This window comes from Vigna radiata, chromosome 3 (assembly GCF_000741045.1).
Source record: "Vigna radiata var. radiata cultivar VC1973A chromosome 3, Vradiata_ver6, whole genome shotgun sequence".
NCBI lineage: Eukaryota > Viridiplantae > Streptophyta > Magnoliopsida > Fabales > Fabaceae > Vigna > Vigna radiata.
Genome location: NC_028353.1, coordinates 665,652 through 684,919, shown reverse-complemented (window position 1 = coordinate 684,919; position 19,268 = coordinate 665,652). Strand labels below are relative to the sequence as shown.

At 30.8% G+C, this 19,268-nt stretch overlaps 3 protein-coding genes across 7 annotated transcripts; all 3 read left to right on the top strand.

Moving 5' to 3' along the window:
* Positions 1–1,515: 1,515 nt before the first annotated feature.
* On the top strand, positions 1,516–6,168 carry LOC106756739 (coiled-coil domain-containing protein 115-like). 5 transcript variants are annotated; one of them, XM_014639293.2, is made up of 8 exons: positions 1,516–1,906; positions 3,894–4,251; positions 4,402–4,519; positions 4,671–4,784; positions 4,921–4,931; positions 5,119–5,206; positions 5,329–5,444; positions 5,923–6,168. In XM_014639293.2, exons 2-7 carry the CDS (start codon positions 4,063–4,065, stop codon positions 5,418–5,420), a joined length of 612 nt encoding a protein of 203 aa, XP_014494779.1. In that variant the 5' UTR covers positions 1,516–1,906; positions 3,894–4,062; the 3' UTR covers positions 5,421–5,444; positions 5,923–6,168. The 5 variants fall into 5 exon arrangements, with proteins under 5 accessions (XP_014494779.1, XP_014494778.1, XP_014494776.1 ...); XM_014639292.2 differs by having other exon boundaries at positions 1,517–1,906; positions 4,918–4,931; XM_014639290.2 differs by lacking the exon at positions 5,923–6,168 and adding an exon at positions 5,752–5,916 and having other exon boundaries at positions 1,517–1,906; positions 4,909–4,931.
* Positions 6,169–9,089: 2,921 nt separating this feature from the next.
* Positions 9,090–9,844, top strand: LOC106758024 (histone H2AX). Its single transcript, XM_014640913.2, has 2 exons — positions 9,090–9,401; positions 9,487–9,844. Exons 1-2 carry the CDS (start codon positions 9,192–9,194, stop codon positions 9,706–9,708), a joined length of 432 nt encoding a protein of 143 aa, XP_014496399.1. The 5' UTR covers positions 9,090–9,191; the 3' UTR covers positions 9,709–9,844.
* Positions 9,845–10,033: 189 nt separating this feature from the next.
* On the top strand, positions 10,034–12,376 carry LOC106756855 (pentatricopeptide repeat-containing protein At2g22410, mitochondrial-like). Its single transcript, XM_022779063.1, has one exon. The coding sequence runs from the start codon at positions 10,151–10,153 to the stop codon at positions 12,164–12,166; it is 2,016 nt and encodes a 671-aa protein (XP_022634784.1). The 5' UTR covers positions 10,034–10,150; the 3' UTR covers positions 12,167–12,376.
* The last annotated feature ends 6,892 nt before the right edge of the window (positions 12,377–19,268 follow it).

Genomic DNA, 19,268 nt, shown 5'->3' with positions numbered 1-19,268 from the left:
AATCAATGTAATGAGAAAAAAAAAATATTTATTTATTTATTTTTTGATAATTTAATAATGTCATAAGATTGTACAAAGCATTGCCTTTATTTAGGGACCCCTTTAAGTCCACTAGGGCTGCTTTTTCTTCATGAAGATGAAGGATGCTGCTACATGCAATGAATGCAGAGTTTTTAAGCTTAATTTCGTCATCACATCTTTATGGATGGATGTTACTAAATAATATTCTTAATATGTTTATTAAAAAAATATTGGTGTGTATTTATTATTTACATAATTACTTTATCAATGTTTATAAAACACTCGTTAAAAATATTCTTTGAAACATTAGTAAGAACAATGTTCTTGGATAAAAAACACCGAACTTGGTTCAATGCATTTAGGTCAATATTCTGTCGATAAATTTCAAAGATTCTTCCTTGACCAAAAGTAAAAATTAATCTTCTTTTCTCGTAAAAGTTTGGAGATGAATCAGTGTACCTTCATTTAAAAATTAAACATGTGTCTAGTAACAATTTCAACACGTAGCAAAGAAAGAAAGAGCTGTACATGATTTGGTCATAACCAAATTTTGAATTTTTTTTTAATTTATGATTTCTGATAATATAACTGAGAAAAATAAATAAATATTAGTTTTATTTTTCAATTTAAGACAGATTTCGGTCCTTGCAATCTTTAGTCATCTGTTTTTATCTTTATTGTACATTTTTTTCTTAAAAATAACTATTTTGATAATTTTGAAGTATTTGTGGAATTATATACATGCAAATTTTAAAATAACTTATTACCATTATAATTTTATTTGCTTGTATATTTCATTTATAAATAATATGACGGAAGGCAAATTTGTTTCACGAGACTTTTGAAGAATTTTGAGAATAGAAAAACAAAAAAAAAAATTATTCTTGCGTTTGTTAAAAAATAATAAAAAATATTCCAAGATATATTTTATTCTTATGGAGGTTATTCTTTTTTATCTATTCATATTATATTTTCAGGAGAAGGGGGGGAGTTGCATTCCTGAGAAGTCATTTTCTAACTTCACTACAATTTTCATTTTACTTTTTCTTTTTAATAATTTTAAATTTAAAAAGTATTTTTCAAAATATAAAAAATGAACTAAACATGCTTTTAGATATATCTAGAAATGGTATTCTTGATTATATTCTTTTAGGACATCATGTACCTTAGAATATTTTCGTGAACTTTGTGAAACGTTGTGCTTGTACTATAGTGGGTTCGATTTCGGGCTAAGAGAAATTCGGATTCAAGTTGGAACAACTTAGGCTACTTCTTAATTCAATCCCATTTTTCTGCGTGCACCTGTCTAAACACAAATATCCCATTTTACCCTTCAGTCAATATGGTCATGCTAAAAGAAATACCACAAGAAAAGTTGTTGGGCTTAAAACAAGGCCCAATGAACCAAACTAGCAAAAGAGGGGTGTCGCTCCCTCTACCTCCACCACTACTCCCTGCAGCTCCCCAAATTTCTTCAAAAATTTTTTAATTATAAATATATCCATTTTTATTTTACACAGCTGCACCCCCTTCCAACACCTTTCCGGTTATTCTGAGAACCCAAGAAAGCTCCTCCACATCAATCTTCCCAGGTTCCACTTTCACCTGTTTCGAAAATGTATTATGCACATAAATCCTAAGCGTTCTAATAACACAGCGAGGATTTCTCAAATTCTCCTGCACATCAATTTTCTTCCTAACCAAAACAGAATCTGTGGGTCTCAAGTTCAAAGAACCCGTGTGGTGGCTGATTGTCGTCCAGAACAACCCGAAGGAACCTGAGAAAGACACGAACACAGATCTGTGGGTGCCATAGGAGAACGCAACATCAACACCCAAAAACCGACAGAAACTTGCAAGAGAGAACCAGTGAACAATTACTCAGGTGCGTTCTGCATAAATAGTCTCTAGAAACAAACAAATTCGTTGCTCTTGTTTTCTTTTTACTTTCTTTTCTGCTGTTCGACTGAGTTCGCTGAATGGACTCTTATCTCGGCGATTTTACACGAGCTTGAGCGAGTTTTCTCGACTTCACACGAACCTACTCAAAAGCGATTATAGGTGCGAGTTAACTAGCTTCGGGGCGTGGAACGAAAACTCGTCCAATTTCACGAGTTTACTCGCGATTTTTTATAAATTACTAAATATATTTAAGGACTTACGGACCCTGGTCACGCTAAAGAGGAAAGCTTAGAAATTACAAATTGTACAGTGTTCTCGGGATAATCTTCATTGTTAATGGTTAAGATTGGTGTCTTAAACTATTGCTGTGTTTGCTTTTATTTCCTATGCATAGCAGCATCAAGTTCTCTCTTGAATGCCTTTATACTCATTTATAAATCTAGTGTCGTAATAGAGTTTGAGTTTGCTTTCAGCGTTTCTAAACTGAATGTTGGTTACATTCTGCAGTTGCGGCATGCTTTGTGGACTAGTCATACCATATTGAAATTAAACATTTTAAACATAAATGCAAACCTGTAATTATTTTAGATAACATACCCATGGTGGTCTTGTAATGCATTTAATTTTATATTATATATAGTCATGGTATACATTAGCGCTTGAGATGGAGAACTTTAGTTTTAATGTTGTGGCAAAGATCAGGTTTAGTCATAGTCTTTGTCCAGCATGATAATCTTTGTAATATATCCATTTACTAAGAATTAGAAACATTATAACGCTGATGAATAAGTTTGACTCCAAAATTTTGACGATGGTCTATTTTAAGTTGTTTTTCCAGTATTAACGAAGAATTGACCTTGTATTCTGACTGCAACTTAATATTTGAAGGAAACTGTTCATTTTTAATCTTTGAGGCATAACCTTGTGTTTTCTTTTAAATATACTAGACAATATGCTAGCATAAAAACTGCATAATATGATGTGCCTTTTTAAAAAAAATCTAAGTTGTTGATTCAGTTTGAAACATAAGTGATATTGTATAGCATCTGTACATCATGATAGAAAAATCTGCATTGTAAGTTCAAATTTTCTCTCTCTTTTCAATCCAAGCAAGGCCTTAGTTAATATTTGCGTGACATAACTAGAACAAATACCAATGGTTAAAATTAAGGATGATTTAATGTTAATGTTGAATTCACAAAGTAGCAAATTTAGAGTTAAGCCTGCAGAAGATAGGCAGAGTATAAGTAGATCTGTGCCATACCATAACCTTATCTGGTTACATGGATCATTCAACTCTATTGAGTTCAATGACCAAATTTTCAAGGATATCATCCATGATATAACCCTTTTCAATAATTTCCTATTTGCATAAGAATTGGGCCATACCTGGCCCCCAACAAATATATTATACTTTAGCCTAATATTGTAATATACTACCCACGCCTCTCCTTCAGTCCCACTGTCGAGTCATTGTTCACCGCAGCTAGCTGCTTCCAATCACTACCACTCCTGCATCCCGTTACTGCCGTTGCCACTGCAAGTCTTTTTCTTTTTTCAAATTATTTTTGTTAAGTGCCAGCTGACTTCCTAATATATTATTCTTCTTTTCCACTTCATAAAGGATTTTTGGGGTTTTTGATGTTCTGATATGGATACCACTGGTCTGGTCCTTCTATCCTTTTTTACCCAGTTAGAAACAATGCAATTTACTATCTCAATTGGTGTTTACAGTGGTCTGTTTTGCTCAAAGACTAGATCACCTTAACTAACTTTTTATCATCTTTTTCCCATCTAGTGTCACTCTAATATCTCCTTATATACAATTATTCATTAATCTCATCGACAAGTAGCATGCATTTAGGGGTGATCTTTTGTATGTCCTTGGTAGTACATTCAAGACTACTTGTAAAATCATTGTTTAAGAATAGTTCTTACAAATTTAGCAGATCAGATTAAATCCTCTGTAGTTTTCTGATGCAGAAAAAGGATTAAAAGAAACTCTACAGGACAAATAATAGAAGAACATAAAATTGCAAATTCATTGGATCGGAAGGATCATTTGTAAAGGTTTAGCAGAAGAATATTGTTGGGAAGTAGATAGCCAAATCACCTAATTCATAATCCCGATTAAGTTTCATGGAAGAAGAGCATCAATATTCTGAAAGTAGTGAAGAACTACAGACCCAGAAACCAGATGGAGAAGATCAACAGTTGCAGCATCGGTACCAAATACCTGGAGCTGAAGAGAAACTAGTATTACAATTTATGGATTCAGTGCATAACTACTTATCTCTCTTTGATACAGTGTCCTCCACACTTCGACAGGTAAAAGTGAAACGCATTCAATACAAGAAATGGATGACATCTTTGGATATGTATAAATTTCTGGTTTACCAATAGCTTTGAATTTAATTTTCTGACCTATCAGCTAGTAACTATAGTTGAACCTTGTAACCATTTTTAATATGTTAGCAGGGATGGTTTGACTTGGCAAGTGCTCGGCATTCCATGGGTGCTGCTCGTATTAATAGTTCTTTATTGGACCTGAAATTCCATTTAGCTGCCACAACATTGAAGATAACCAACCATGATGGTAAAAATTTTATGCTAAAGGAGATGATTGCTAGTTGCGACTGCTTGATTCTACCGTGCTTTCATTTTCATTTTTATGAAGCCTTTCTATAACATGTTTCTTATTAATTTAGATGGAACCTTTGTTTTAATATAAGAACACCTCTCAACAGGTACACAACCATGCTTCATGTTGCGTAAATGGGTATCCTCCGAAGAAGAGAGTACTAACGAGTTAGAAGACGAGAATGTCCAGCCACAAGATAGTAGTAGTGTGAAATCTTCCGGTATGTTTTCCCTCTCCCAATGCATCAAATAACGGTTCTTTTATTTAATGTGTTATTTGATTCTCATTTTGTTATATGTTTGGTGTACGAACTGCTGAGGTAATCATGACTAAGAATTTGTCAGGACTTGCAGCAGATAATGCTGACGTAAGTATTCTAAAAACGTTAAACATCCTCTCATTAACATATATTAAGCATTACAAGTAGAATTGAATTTGATCTCTAATGTAGTTGCTATCATGAAATACGGTGAATAAATTTTAGAATTTTCATAGCAGTAGTTCCTGAACTGTCAATTGAGCTACTGTACAAATCTTGTTAGTGTTTTTTATAGATTGAAAAGGAGAGATCCAAGTCCTTATCAGTTTTTGGAGTTTTAATTTCGCCAAAGCTTCGAGCCTCCCAGCTATCATTTGAGAAAGGTGAATAACAGGACTAAAGATCTTAATTCCACTATCTTTGCAAATGTGATTTTAGTCATCTGTCTGTGCTATACTTGTCATCCAAGAGATAATCACATTCTGTCAATTGAATTTCTTTGCAGCACTAGAGACACTCGTAGAAATAGCTAATATGCAATCGTCATTGTTATATTCTTTTCACCAACTTCAGAATGTGGAAGATACCAAAGAATGANAAGTACCATACCAGCTCCTTGTGGTACGTTTATATAACCTTATTGCTCTCTGTTTCTCTTTTACTCCTGGTATTGGGGATTTTTTTTTTCTTTTCAATTGCATATCAAGACTATAGTATTTTATTTGTGTGGACAAGTCAGATATTATTTTAGTAATATAAATCACGAACAAATATGAAAACAAATTTGTGGGATATATTTGGGTAAAATTACACTTCAGTTCCTCCCCAAGGCTTGTGATAATTTCAAAATTAGTGTTTTCTATTAGAACCGGATGTGCCAGTTATATAACACCGGGTGTTTTTATTTGAAATGTGAATGTTCTGACAGGTCTATATGGTGTTAGCCTTATCTAAGAAATTACTGCGGTTTGGACAAACTGAAATTATCATAAGGGAATAACATTATTTTCCTATATAAATTCTGTTCATTGGGAACCAAAAGCTTTTTACTTTTGGAGATGATTTTCTTTCCCCACTTTGTGATTACTTTCTTACACAGGCTACTGCTGAAATGCATCGCATTTGGAAATATTATTTCAGTATTGGGAATCCAGCATTCGCTGGTTTGTTGTTCAATTTATTGATGTATCAGAAGACAGTGAACAGTTCCCTCATTTTGCTGCATATATTCTAACATTGGTTAATGGTTGGTTACACATACGAAGAGGGAAGGGAAAACTGGTGTACAAACAGTTTAGGTTGAATGATTAATTTACTAATGGAAAATATTGTCATTTTATAGAAACCCTATAGAGTGCTTATGAGTTTATCTGTATAATTTGTTTTTCGGGGGACATAATAATCGATCGAAAATTATTTTAAATGATTTTAGAGATAGTTTATGTAAAATGCTAACAACTTTATCACATATAACTATTAACTATCCATGATTGAATGTTGGTGCATGTAATACCTTTGTCATGCTTCAAAATATAAATTCACATTTTCTGCTAGTGATCGGGGAATTAAAACGATTTATAACAGTGAGAAAATAAAATATTTACAATTTGATGCTTTAATTGTTAAGGAGCATTGCTGTAATTCTTCTTTTGTTAAGCAAAATTTCACAAATTTTCTTATTGAAAGGATATAATTGAATACAAAGTTAAACCCAATGGAAAAATAGATTATGCCACCTAATATAAAATATTTGTATATGGTTATTCAATTATAGACTCTATATAAGTTTGTTTTGTATTAGAAAGTGTATTTTTTGAATGGATGAATATTGATTGGGTTTTTTTTTTTTTTTTTTTTTTAATGTTATCAATCTTTACGATGAAACTTTCGGCTTATCAACATAGTTAATTAAAATTTAACATGCATACAATTTTGTCAATCCACGCCTAATAACAAAACTAAACTTTGTAGCTTTAAAAAGTTACCTAAATTACCAAAATTAAGAAANACGAAGAGCAATCAAATCAAGTTGTAGATATGATATTTGTGATACCTTGAATTTTTATTATGCATTAATTAGTATATAAGTTTAAATAATTTTTGTAATAAAGAATATATTATAAGATATTATTTTATCTTTATGGGTTGTTTTACAATTATCTACTCATCATCTACAAATCTTAAATGTTTATTAAGAAGGCTAACAAAACAACCTAATTCATGAACTACGTTTATGTGTTGTCTCTCTTTATTAAGAATATTTTCCATCAGAATAAGTGACAGGTGTTTCCCAATGTTTGAAAAATTGGATCTTTTTAAAAGACTTATGATGAAATGAAAACAGGAAATAAAAAACTAACACAAGAAGATAGAGTGTAATCATTTAAAAAAAAATTGTTGAAATATTCTCAAAATATGTTTGATGATGTGTAATCAAATGATAGTTTTATTTCACAAGTCAAGATTGTCTTTTCTTCATGTTTTTAACACAAGTAGACCTAACACAGTTGGCTGATTCTATAGTACTGAAACATGTCCTTTCTAAATAAGTTATTTGCACAAAGCAAATTTCAGTAAGTTCTTGAAAGAACAAATAATTGTATAAACCTCACAATCATAAAATAAACAATTATTAATGTTTGATATGTGTTATAAAATGCTTTAAGTTTGCTAAACAAAGTATACTCATTATTTATTCGAGCAAAAGTTTATCACATGAAGAATATGTGTAACACTTTGCATTTGGTGAAGTATAATACAAATGACACTTTCATTTGTTTAACCACACAACTTGTGTTTGTTTGATTAAACTAGTTACTTTGCGCCTAACTTCATCTAAAACACATAAAATTACATTTTATACTCAGATATTTAATCATACAATAAGAAAAAAAGGTTTTTTGAACTTTAATGTAATAGGTGAAAAATAAAGAATTTTACTCAGTTTTATGTTCTTTTAGCTTTTTTACCTATGTATCAATTTGATGGTTATATTGTCTACCTTAATGATTCTCAAACCCAACAAACACATGAAAGAAACCCTCCATTTTATCCAAACCTTTTCATTCATCCTTTACAACTACTAACCACAAACCATTGCATCAATCTATGACCACACTTTCATCACATGAACCTACTTTGTCTCAAGTATACCAATCATTACTTTCTAAGTTCTTGCATCTTTTCTATCTCACCTATTCATTCCTTTTAGTTTCCTTAGCTCCAACTATCTTAATTAGGATACAAACTTTTTAGATTACTTTTATCAAGCTTATTACTATTTTCATTTGGGAATATTCAACCCCATTCAATGAGACACTTTATTGAAAATAATTAATAAATTGAGTTTTCAAAAGTTTAACAAAAAGAAAGTTAAAAAATACTGCTTAAACAATTTTTGGTATTTTTTAATCCTTTAATAAATTTTAAAGGATAATAAAATATGATATATTTTATATCTATTTTTAATTGTTAAAATACAATAGTTTATCATAAAATAAAAGTAAATTTTATTATAATTTTGAATGTTAAAAAATATTAAATAATATTGTGAATATAAATATATTTTGTGAAAGTTTCAAACGTCGATATTTTTTTCTAACACATTTATAAGCTTTTAAAATATATTTGTTTTAACTATTTTTCACGTGTGTAAATCTAGCAATTGTTTTGATTGCCAAATTTTTTACTTATAATGGGTTTTACATGTTAGAATTTGTTATTTTAATCATCTTAAATACGTGTAGTCTATAAAATATTAAAGAAAGATGATTATAGTAAAAGATACTGAAAAAAAGGTAACACAATTTAAATATTTAGATATTGAAAATCACTTAATTTAGATATGACCATTTGTAATATATAAAACTCACAAGATATATATGATTTTACAATAAATTTTTTGCAAGATTGATGTGAAAATTATCTGTTTATACAATATTTAGCTTCTTTAATTTTCAAAATTTGTGTGAATGTTCTACAAAAACATTCAGGTTAATTAAATACATACCAAAACATGTATAAATAAATTTTAAAAAATTCTCAAATTTATCATATATAATATTATTTTTTCTAAAATAAAAAAATAAATCCAGAACTAGAAAACAATAATCCACTCCTCCAAAGTCAAATATCGATTAACATTCACTTTCCCTCTCCCGCCCAAATTTAGAACTCAAATTTGGGATTAGCTGCCACGCTGGCGATCCGCGACAACGCTTTTCACCCAATCACAATCAATGCTCAAGCTCTATATAAACGGAAAAACCATCGTCATTCTTCTCACCATTCAAAAACACCATCTCAGCCCCCTGCTTACCCCAATAACCGAATTGACAAATTTCTGTTTCAATCTCCAAATCAACCACGATGAGTTCCACAGAAGTTGCAGCACCAGGAAAGAAGGGTGGAAGGGGCAAGCCCAAGACCACAAAATCTGTTTCTCGTTCCTCCAAAGCTGGTCTACAATTCCCTGTTGGCCGTGTGGCTCGTTACCTCAAGGCTGGTCGCTATGCACAGCGCGTTGGATCCGGTTCTCCGGTTTACCTCACTGCGGTTCTTGAATACCTTGCTGCTGAGGTGTGTTTAATCATTCTCTTTATAATAGTAAATCTTTTTTAACAAGTTTTTCTGTGCATTTTTTTCATAATTGTTCTTGGTTTAGGTTTTGGAACTTGCTGGAAACGCTGCCAGGGACAACAAGAAGACGAGAATTATTCCGAGGCATATTCAGCTTGCGGTGAGAAACGATGAGGAACTGAGCAAACTCATGGGATCTGTAACCATAGCTAATGGTGGGGTTCTGCCCAAAATTCATCAGAATTTGCTGCCGAAGAAAGCTGGCAAGGGGAAAGTTGAAATTGGATCTGCTAGTCAGGAGTTTTAGATTTTAGGGCTTCATGTCATATTTTAGAGTCTTTAATCACTTTGATGTAGTTTTGATATGCCTATATTAGGATTCAGATGGGATGATGTATAGTCCTTCAGCTTGTGAAAAATAATTATTTGTTTTCTCACTATAATTTTTTTTTTTTTTTTTTGCATTTTTCTTCCTAATGTTCTTTCTTTTGCTGAAATTAAGTCAATTAAGAATTAAAATAGAATTAAATTGATAGTTTTATCAGTATTTTACCAAATAAAAACTGAATGTGTTGCTTAATACATTTTTGATTAAAATTTTATTAAAATAGATGTTATTATTTAAATTTTTGGGGTATTTTTCTTTTAAATAAGAAGTGAAGAGAAGTTTATGTTTGTGTTTATGTATATTAAGTTTTACAGCACACTGAATAAATATACGAAGTTCTTTAACATTGTGCTTGCAGCTTATGAAAAAACTGCTTCTGTTTCCCTTTTCTCTACCTTCAACCCTTAAACTCCAATCACTGTTTAACCTTCAACACTATAAATGGCTATCCTCTTCTTTGCAATTTCCAAAGGAACTCAAATGGAACTCCAAAACCAACGTCATAATCACACACCCAACACTTGTTGTGATGGAATCATGTTCTTCCATGTATCAACTAAGGCAGATTCAAGCGCGCATGACCCTTACTGGCTTAATCACTCACACCTTCCCCCTTAGCAGGCTCCTAGCTTTCTGCGCCCTCGCCAATGCCGGTGACCTCCGCTACGCCCACCGTCTTTTCTGCCGTATTCTTGAGCCCAACACCTTTATGTGGAACACCATCATTCGAGGCTATAACAAGGCCCGAATTCCCGCCATGGCCTTCTCTTTCTTCCTCGATATGTTTCGACGCCGCGTTCCGTTCGACCCCAGAACCTTCGTCTTCACGCTCAAGGCCTGCGAACACTTTTCCATGGCTCCACAGGGGGAGTCCGTGCACTCGCTTGCTCGGAAAACTGGGTTTGATTCCGAGTTGCTCGTGCGGAATGGGTTGGTTCATTTTTACGCTGTTCGGGGTTGGTTGAACCACGCGCGCGGGGTGTTTGATGAAATGCCTGTTAAGGATGTTGTTACTTGGACCACGATGATTGATGGGTATGCGGCGTGCAACTGTTCTGATGTGGCAATGGAGTTATTTGGTTTGATGTTGGAGGGTGATGTTGAGCCCAATGAGGTGACGCTGATTGCGGTGCTTTCAGCTTGCTCACATAAGGGTGACCTTGGTATGGGGAAAATGATTCATGAAATTATGGAGAAGAAGAATGTGAGGTGGGGTTTGAGTTTACACAATGCTTTGTTGGATATGTATGTGAAATGTGGATGTTTGGTGGCTGCTAGGGAGGTTTTTGACAGAATGGAAAGTAGGGATGTTTTCTCTTGGACAAGCATGGTCAATGGGTATGCTAAATGTGGTGACTTGGAGTCTGCTAGGAGGTTCTTTGAGCAAACTCCTCAGAAAAACGTGGTATGCTGGAGTGCGATGATTGCAGGATATTCTCAGAATGACAAACCTAAGGATTCATTGAAATTGTTTCATGAAATGCTTGGGGAAGGTTTTGTTCCGGGGGAGCACACTTTAGTGAGTGTGCTCTCTGCTTGTGGCCAACTAAGTTGCTTTAGTTTGGGCCATTGGATACATCGGTATTTTGTTGACCAAATAAGAATACCGATGAGTGTTACTTTGAAAAATGCAATTATAGATATGTATGCCAAATGTGGAAGCATAGATGCGGCTGCTGAAGTCTTCAGTGCAATGTCGGAGAGAAACCTGGTTTCTTGGAATTCTATCATTGCAGGCTATGCTGCCAATGGTCGAGCAAAACAAGCTATTGAAGTTTTTGATGAGATGAGATGTATGGGCTTTAAACCGGATGATATTACATTTGTGAGTTTGTTGACAGCTTGCAGTCACGGTGGCTTAGTTTCTCAAGGTAAGGAATACTTTGACATCATGGAAAGAAAATATGGGATAAAACCAAAAAAGGAACATTATGCTTGCATGATTGATCTACTAGGTAGAACTGGCTTCCTAGAAGAAGCTTACAAGTTAATAAAAAGCATGCCAATGCTGCCTTGTGAGGCTTCTTGGGGTGCCCTTTTAAGTGCTTGTAGAAAGCACCACAATGTTGAGCTGGCCACTTTGTCTGCTTCTAATCTTCTAAGCTCGGATCCAGAAGATAGTGGTGTTTATGTGCTTTTGGCAAATATTTGGGCTAATGAGAGAAAATGGGGTGATGTGAGGAGGGTGCGAAGTTTGATGAGAGACAAAGGTGTGAAGAAGATTCCTGGTCATAGTTTAATAGAGATAGATGGCGAATTCAAAGAGTTTTTGGTGGCAGATGAATCACACCCTCAATCCGAGGAGATCTACAGAGTACTGGATGACATACTTTTGTTATCAAAATTGGAAGATTCGGGCTGTGACTGCGACTTATAATCTTCAGTCGGGACAAATATGTCTCTCCATGAAACTCAAAACCTTTTCTTACTACAAAGTAATTGTACTTGTATTGCTATCTTTATGGTGGCTAGTTACCGCAGATAAATATGTTATTTGTTATTACTTTCCTTATTTCCTAAAATATTTAATCAAATTACTTATAGTAAGAGTCTAAAATTCTATTTAATCCTTTCTTTGTTCCAAGAAACAATACAGTCAATATTTGCATTTTCATTACCTAAAATAACACTAACACTAAAAGTATCTTGGTTATATTTGTGATACTAAATTTAAGATCGGAGTTTTATAATTTTTTTTTATTATATTATGTTGATATGGTATAAAGTTCATCATCCTAAATCTTAAAAATCACATTATATCATAAAAATAGTTTTTGAAAAGGAAAAGTTTTTATGTAAAACAATATATAGTAAACTTAGGTTATGTCCATTTTAGAGAATGTATTTAGAAAAGAGAAAGTGAATAGGTTTAAGACTGAATTTAAAAATAAAATTTATGAAAATTAGTATAGAATTTAACTAATATAACAAATAAAAAAATAGTTTAATTAAAAAATATTAAAATATTTTTAGTAATAAAAGTAATATAAAATGATAATAGTTAATATTATATATAATTATAAAAATTGTGACATCCCATAAATTATATGGTACAATATAATATAACAGGATATTATCATTATAATATGACAGAGCAGTATGAAGATGTACTTAGAAATTATAATCCGTATCCAAAATGAGCTGTAAACTTAAAACTTTACATATAAAGGAAGTCTCTCATAATGGTATAAAAATGTCTAACATAAAACCTGAAAAAGTAGATACTACAACAGGATTATAAAGTCTCTCAAAATATATAGAGATCTAAGGACAATAATCAGAAACTAAGTAAATACAAATAAACTAAAAATTTCCTCAAAATATAGTAAAGGAATCTAATAGAAAGGGTCCTAAGAGGTAGTGGCTGGATCCTCTGTCTCCAAAGCTTGCTCCAGGGAAACATCCTTTGACTCTGCTCACATCCAAAGGATTGGATGATCATCGCAAGGGGGAGGGCAAGCACATACAACAAACACAATGCAAGGGTAAGCTAGGTATAAAAAGCATGTTATCAATCAAGTATATCAAGCATGTAATGACAATAATATAACACAAACTGTAACTGAATGCATTTTATTGATACCAAGGACAGACCACGTGATTTGACCGTCCGGGCTAGTATGAAATGTCGAGTTCCAGGGGTTTGTGCACTTGTTGTGGCCCTACTGCTTTGCAAAGCCATTGCCGAGGGGTTTCACCCGACCACACACAAGTGTAAGTCCAACCAAACTCATCTTGGCCCATAAATGGAGACACCCAAGACTAGGACCTCCTGCTATTCTCACCACATGACTCATCACTCTCTAATTGAGCATGGATGGTCATTAGAATGTCAGGATAAACCCCATCCTGAACTCCGGCCATTCATACGGTCAATCACAACAACTACAAGGCACCACCATGTAACCTCCCTTGAGGATAATGGAATTACGTCCAATAACCATACTTTTCACTTTAAACTTAACTCATGCCAAGATAAATCGAATACCGTAATATTATAGCATTGAATCCATTCCATATACATTAACAGACAATAATAGTCCAAGAAAACCACTAAACAACCCAATACCCTTAAACTCATACTTAGACAAAGAAAAAGACTCTTAAACCATCACCAACAGTTCTGGAAGGGTCAAAAACCCCCCAGAACGACCTAAAGAACATCCAGAAATGATACCCGAAACCCCTAGAACCACTCAAAACTGTCTTGGATGATTTCCTGACAACAATAATTGATTATCACACATGATAATCGATTATTTACGTATGATAATCGATTATTACATGTGATAATCGATTATTTACGAGAACTTTGAAGAAAATATGATGTTCTGACTAGAATNATCGATTATCAAGCGAGATAATCGATTATTCTTATCAGTTTTCGACANCAACCTTATTTTTTCTGGTTTTGGTGCATCTGAGACACTTTAATGAGTTTCTAACACTCCTAAATTGATCTATACGATGAATTGAACTTGTCTAAATGTTTATAACCCTACCTAACTTCAATTCCTAGTAGTTATGCATNAAATTAGGATCTAAAGCTTCAATTCCAATCACTTAGAGGTTAAATTTCAAACTTGCCATATGGAAACTATTTCTAACCATTTTGGTGTTTCTAATAAGTCACAAATGACTTAACTAAGTGACTCTAAGATCCTAAACCTGACTCTAGCCTATAACTCTCAAAATCACTACTCAGGTTCCCTAATTTGACTCTGCCATTAGAATGAACTTAAATGTCTGCCTAAGATTCTGCATAATGTGAACTCAGTTTCTATCGTACAATTCCCACACCTTACACATGTCCATATCAGTCCTTAATTCATATCATTCAAAGTCACATAGTTCACAACAACTTAAAGCACACATTCAAGTATACATTTTCATCAGTTCCATTACAACAGTTACCACAGAAACTCCACATGCATCAACTTAATGTTTTTAAATAGTATCAACACAATCAACTTACTTTATACCAATCAAAAATTAAACCTAGCTTCCCTTACCTGTATCCACACAGCTCAGCTGTCAGGATGATGAACAAAGCTCTGATACCTTATAGAGATTTTAAAAACACCTATAAATCCCCAAATCGGAGATAGAAATCAGTGTTTAGAACATGATCTGAGTTAGAATTTTAGGGAAAACACAGAACCAGTCACATGCAACGAGATACATTGCATGCTCACAGCTCAAGAGTATGCACTGGAAAAGAGGATTCAACTTACCAGTGGAGGAATAAAGAAATTGATTGATGGGAAATGTTGCTCTCAGCCTCCTGATTTCTTAGGAGCTTCCTATTTAGCAAACAAATGGATAAATTTTGAGGTATGGTGAAGAGAAGGTGGGGCAATGAAGAGAAAAAAAAAAGTTGAACAGCGTGGAAGAGAATGGGCCGAAACCTGAAGACAACGTTTTAATAAAATTCCATTTGGTTATTAAAACTGTACTTAATATTTTGCTGCCAAGTGTGTACCATTTAAGTGATATTTTCTCAGACATTACAAAAATTATTATAAGAAGAGAAAAAAAATAAAAATTTAATTTTTAATTTGGAAAAAATTGTATTATTATTATTATTATAAGAAAAAAAATTAAAATTAATTATGAAGAAATATAGATAGAAACCTTGTTATGCAATTTTGTTTCAAACCTACAAACATTAGAAACATCAAATTCGAAGGTAAGGATAAATGTGAAAAATATTTAAATTTTTCCAAATCATGTCTCTTCTGGTATGATTGAAAAAAAATAAATAAATTCCGTATTTACTCGCCTTTCCTTCTTCAACAATCCTTCTTGAATACAAACTTTAATTTTAATCTGCAAAAAATTGTGTGAACAAAATTTTCTTTAAAAACTAAGAGAACCTTAAAAAAGATTAGTTCATAAAATATAAATTTGATTTTTGAAAAGGAAAAGGTACAATTATTTTCTAAAAGTTTTATTGAATAGTATAATAATTACATAGTATGATTAGTCCTGTCAAATAATTTATATGGATGTTATCTACCCACCCAACATACAGATATTATATTAATATATAAAAAATAAAACTTTCCATAGTTGCTATGTCACCCAGACGCAATCCGAGTTAACTGATTTTTTTCTCTCTCCAGCAATCGTTTTTACTGAAATTCACATCTCCATTTTTTTTTTATTTTTTATACCAGATATTTAGTAATTATATAATTTTTAAACACTTGTGATTTTTTAGGGTTAAATATGTTTTTAGTTCTTATATTTTGGGGCGATTTTGGTTTTAATCTATTTTTAAACTATGATATAATTTAGTCCTCCAACTTTAGAAAACTCTGGTTTTAGTCTTTTTTATCAATTTTTTTTAACTTTATTTGTTGTTTCAAACACGTTTCATTATAGCATTTAGACTGTTTACACTGTTTGACACATTTTTGTTTCAATGTTAACTAAGAAACATGCTTGAAACAACAAATAAAGTTAAAAAAAATCGGTTAAAAAGACTAAAACCAGAGTTTTCTAAAGTTGAAGGACTAAATTGTACCATAGTTTGAAAATGGACTAAAACCAAAATCGCCTAAAAGTATAAGGACTAAAAACATATTTAACCCTTTTTTTTATGATGCACCTACTTAATATTTATAATGGTTAAGTTGTTTTTTTATTGTTCTCTAACTATCTTATTCTCGTTTAGGACTTTTGAGAACTTTTGGAAAGAGAGAAAGTACTTACAAAAGATACTTAGACGTTTTAAATATTTAGTGAATGATTATCATTATTTAAATATTTAAAGATACTAATTGAATACAAGTAAGAGTAATTAAAAGTACTTATCATACCATACAGTTATAAATTCAATTTGTCTACATATAAATATAGTAAAATAAAAAAGATAAATTTATAGAATTAATTATAGATACTTTGGTAGAGACTAATAACATGATAAATTAATATAATTTTTTTTCACAATATTTTGATATAATATATGTGTTAATTTTTTTTATTGAATTTTACTATATTAACATAATAATAAATAAATAATAAATCAATTAAAGAATAATACATATATTTATAAAAAATCTATATCAAAATATCGTTTTCTTTTAAATTGTGACCAACACCAAGTTTTCAACTTAATTTAGATTATATATATATTCTTGAAATGACTAATATTCAACTTAAGGACAGAAATGAAATTTTGCCACCTACCATTCATTCCAGTTCAAAGGGTATACAAGTCAACTTTCTTCACTCACTTGCATAACATTCAAGTTTGCACTAAATGTCTTTTCAAACTACATTTTTCTTTCACTTCAATTTAATAAAACATCTTTTCAAACTTATCTTTATATATTTTGAAAACGATTACTAGAAAAGTAAACATTGATTAAGGTTCCAAAAATATGTTTTAACATGAGACCACTTACTGACTCAATGAATTCATTAACCTTAACAAGATAACATTTTTCTTTTTTATATATATATTAGAATATTATGTTCAATGATAATGTTTTAGGAACTACTTTTCATCAATAAAATATTTCTGGAAAACATTCTGTGATAGGTACATTTTTATTATTTTTTATTACAGTATAATGTTTTTAACATAAATATAAAATATATTTGATAAATTATTTATCTATTGTAAATTTTAATTCTAACCTTTTATTAATTTAAATCTTTTGTTTATTACAAATTTGAGTTATGTGAATAAATATTTATCTTTTTATTGCACAAATTAAATTACTAGTTTATAATATAAAAATATATTATTAGTTGTGTATGTTTTTAACTTATCTTTTAAAATATTTTAATTTTTAACTTGTAAACTTTACCTTAATTTAAAATATTCCTACTTATTACAAAATATTAAATACTTGTTTTGTTTTCTGATGATGTCTTGTTTTAAAAATGTATTGCATATAATAATACTTATTTTATATAACTAGTATTTATATTAAATAAATATTTTTATTGAAAAGATGAAGATAGATAAAGAAACCCGCATCTACCCTTTCAAATCGCCATCCCTTGTTATGATAGACACATATTTTGACTACTAATAATAAAAAAGACAGTGATATTTTGATAACTTTTTTTAAATAATTTTTTAGGAACAGGACACGTGTTATTATTTTATTAGTCTGTTTGAATTTATATTTAAAAAAATATTTGAAACGGACCAATCATAGATTACCACGTATGTATCGTCAAAAAGTTGTCAAAAAAAGTTATTAAAAAAACTTTTTCTAAAAGAAAATGAAAATATATAACAAATTTTAAAAAATTAAAAATTCTCTCACCAAAGAATAGTATTTTGTTTTTAAAATTAATTATTCTAACTTTGTAAAAACATTATTTTATCTATAACTATATATAATATAATATATTATATTATATAATTTTCTTTACTGATGCTTTATTTTATTTTTATAATTCCAAATGTTATTCTCATTTACAATATTATTTACACTTTTGTAATTACATCTTGTAATGATAGATCACACTATAAATAGTTTATTATTTATCACGTAACTATCATTGTGACTTTTTTTAATGTAGAGATATTAGTGAGTTTTTATAAGTTTGAATTTAGTGACTTGTAATACGAATATACTCTCAACTTAAGTTTGAAAATAGTTTTGGAAACAAGGAAAAAGTATTTTTTTCGATTGCGTGTGTACTTGTTATTTTGTTTCCTTGGTAGCTTTCCATGGTTGAATACAAGGGTCACATCTAATATATATCATTCAACAAGTTGAGAAAGGAAAGGAGAAAATTAGTTGGCAATTTTTAATATTATTTAATTCATTATCTCAATCAATCTAAACAATAAATGTAATTAAGTTTTTAAAATATAAAATAAAATAATAAATAATACTTAGTTATATATATTGTAACAATTAATAATTTTCTATACATAACTTCCTTTTCAATTTTTCTGCCTCTTCCTCCTTTGTTCATTCATTATGTATTTCTAATGTTCACTGTTACTATCTTGAATTTTTTTTTTTTGACCTTTTCAAGATTGAAGAAACACAGCTACTTGATGAACCTTCTTATGGAGATATCATTATTAACTATTATTAGAGATGGCTTTGAATATCTCTTTCATCAACTGAACAATGCATTCGTCAAAATGCATCTTAATATCTCTTTTCAATGATGTCGTAAAGAATAATCATACACTACTTTCCACCTTTGTTTTAATATAACATATTTATGCCAATTATCCTGATATCCATAATAATAAACGAAAAAAATTAATATTATAAAAATAAGTAGTAATATCTATAATAGTATATAACGAGTTCCTCCCTTAAATTATTTTTGTATATTACTTTTAATAACAGAATTTATAATAAAGAACGCAAATAAAAAACATAATAAAACGTAGTATAGTTTCAAAAGAGAAATAAATTAACACATAATTGGAAAAAGAATCTCACCTAGATCAAATAAAATAACTATCCATGTTCTACTTGGGGTGAGGT

Coding starts and splice junctions, on each gene's coding strand:
- LOC106758024 (XM_014640913.2), top strand. CDS start 9,192: ATGAGTTCCACAGAAGTTGCAGCACCAGGAAAGAAGGGTGGAAGGGGC. Junction 9,402..9,486: donor TTGAATACCTTGCTGCTGAG/GTGTGTTTAATC, acceptor TTCTTGGTTTAG/GTTTTGGAACTTGCTGGAAA.
- LOC106756739 (XM_014639289.2), top strand. CDS start 4,063: ATGGAAGAAGAGCATCAATATTCTGAAAGTAGTGAAGAACTACAGACC. Junction 4,252..4,401: donor TGTCCTCCACACTTCGACAG/GTAAAAGTGAAA, acceptor ATATGTTAGCAG/GGATGGTTTGACTTGGCAAG. Junction 5,207..5,328: donor CCAGCTATCATTTGAGAAAG/GTGAATAACAGG, acceptor ATTTCTTTGCAG/CACTAGAGACACTCGTAGAA.
- LOC106756855 (XM_022779063.1), top strand. CDS start 10,151: ATGAAAAAACTGCTTCTGTTTCCCTTTTCTCTACCTTCAACCCTTAAA.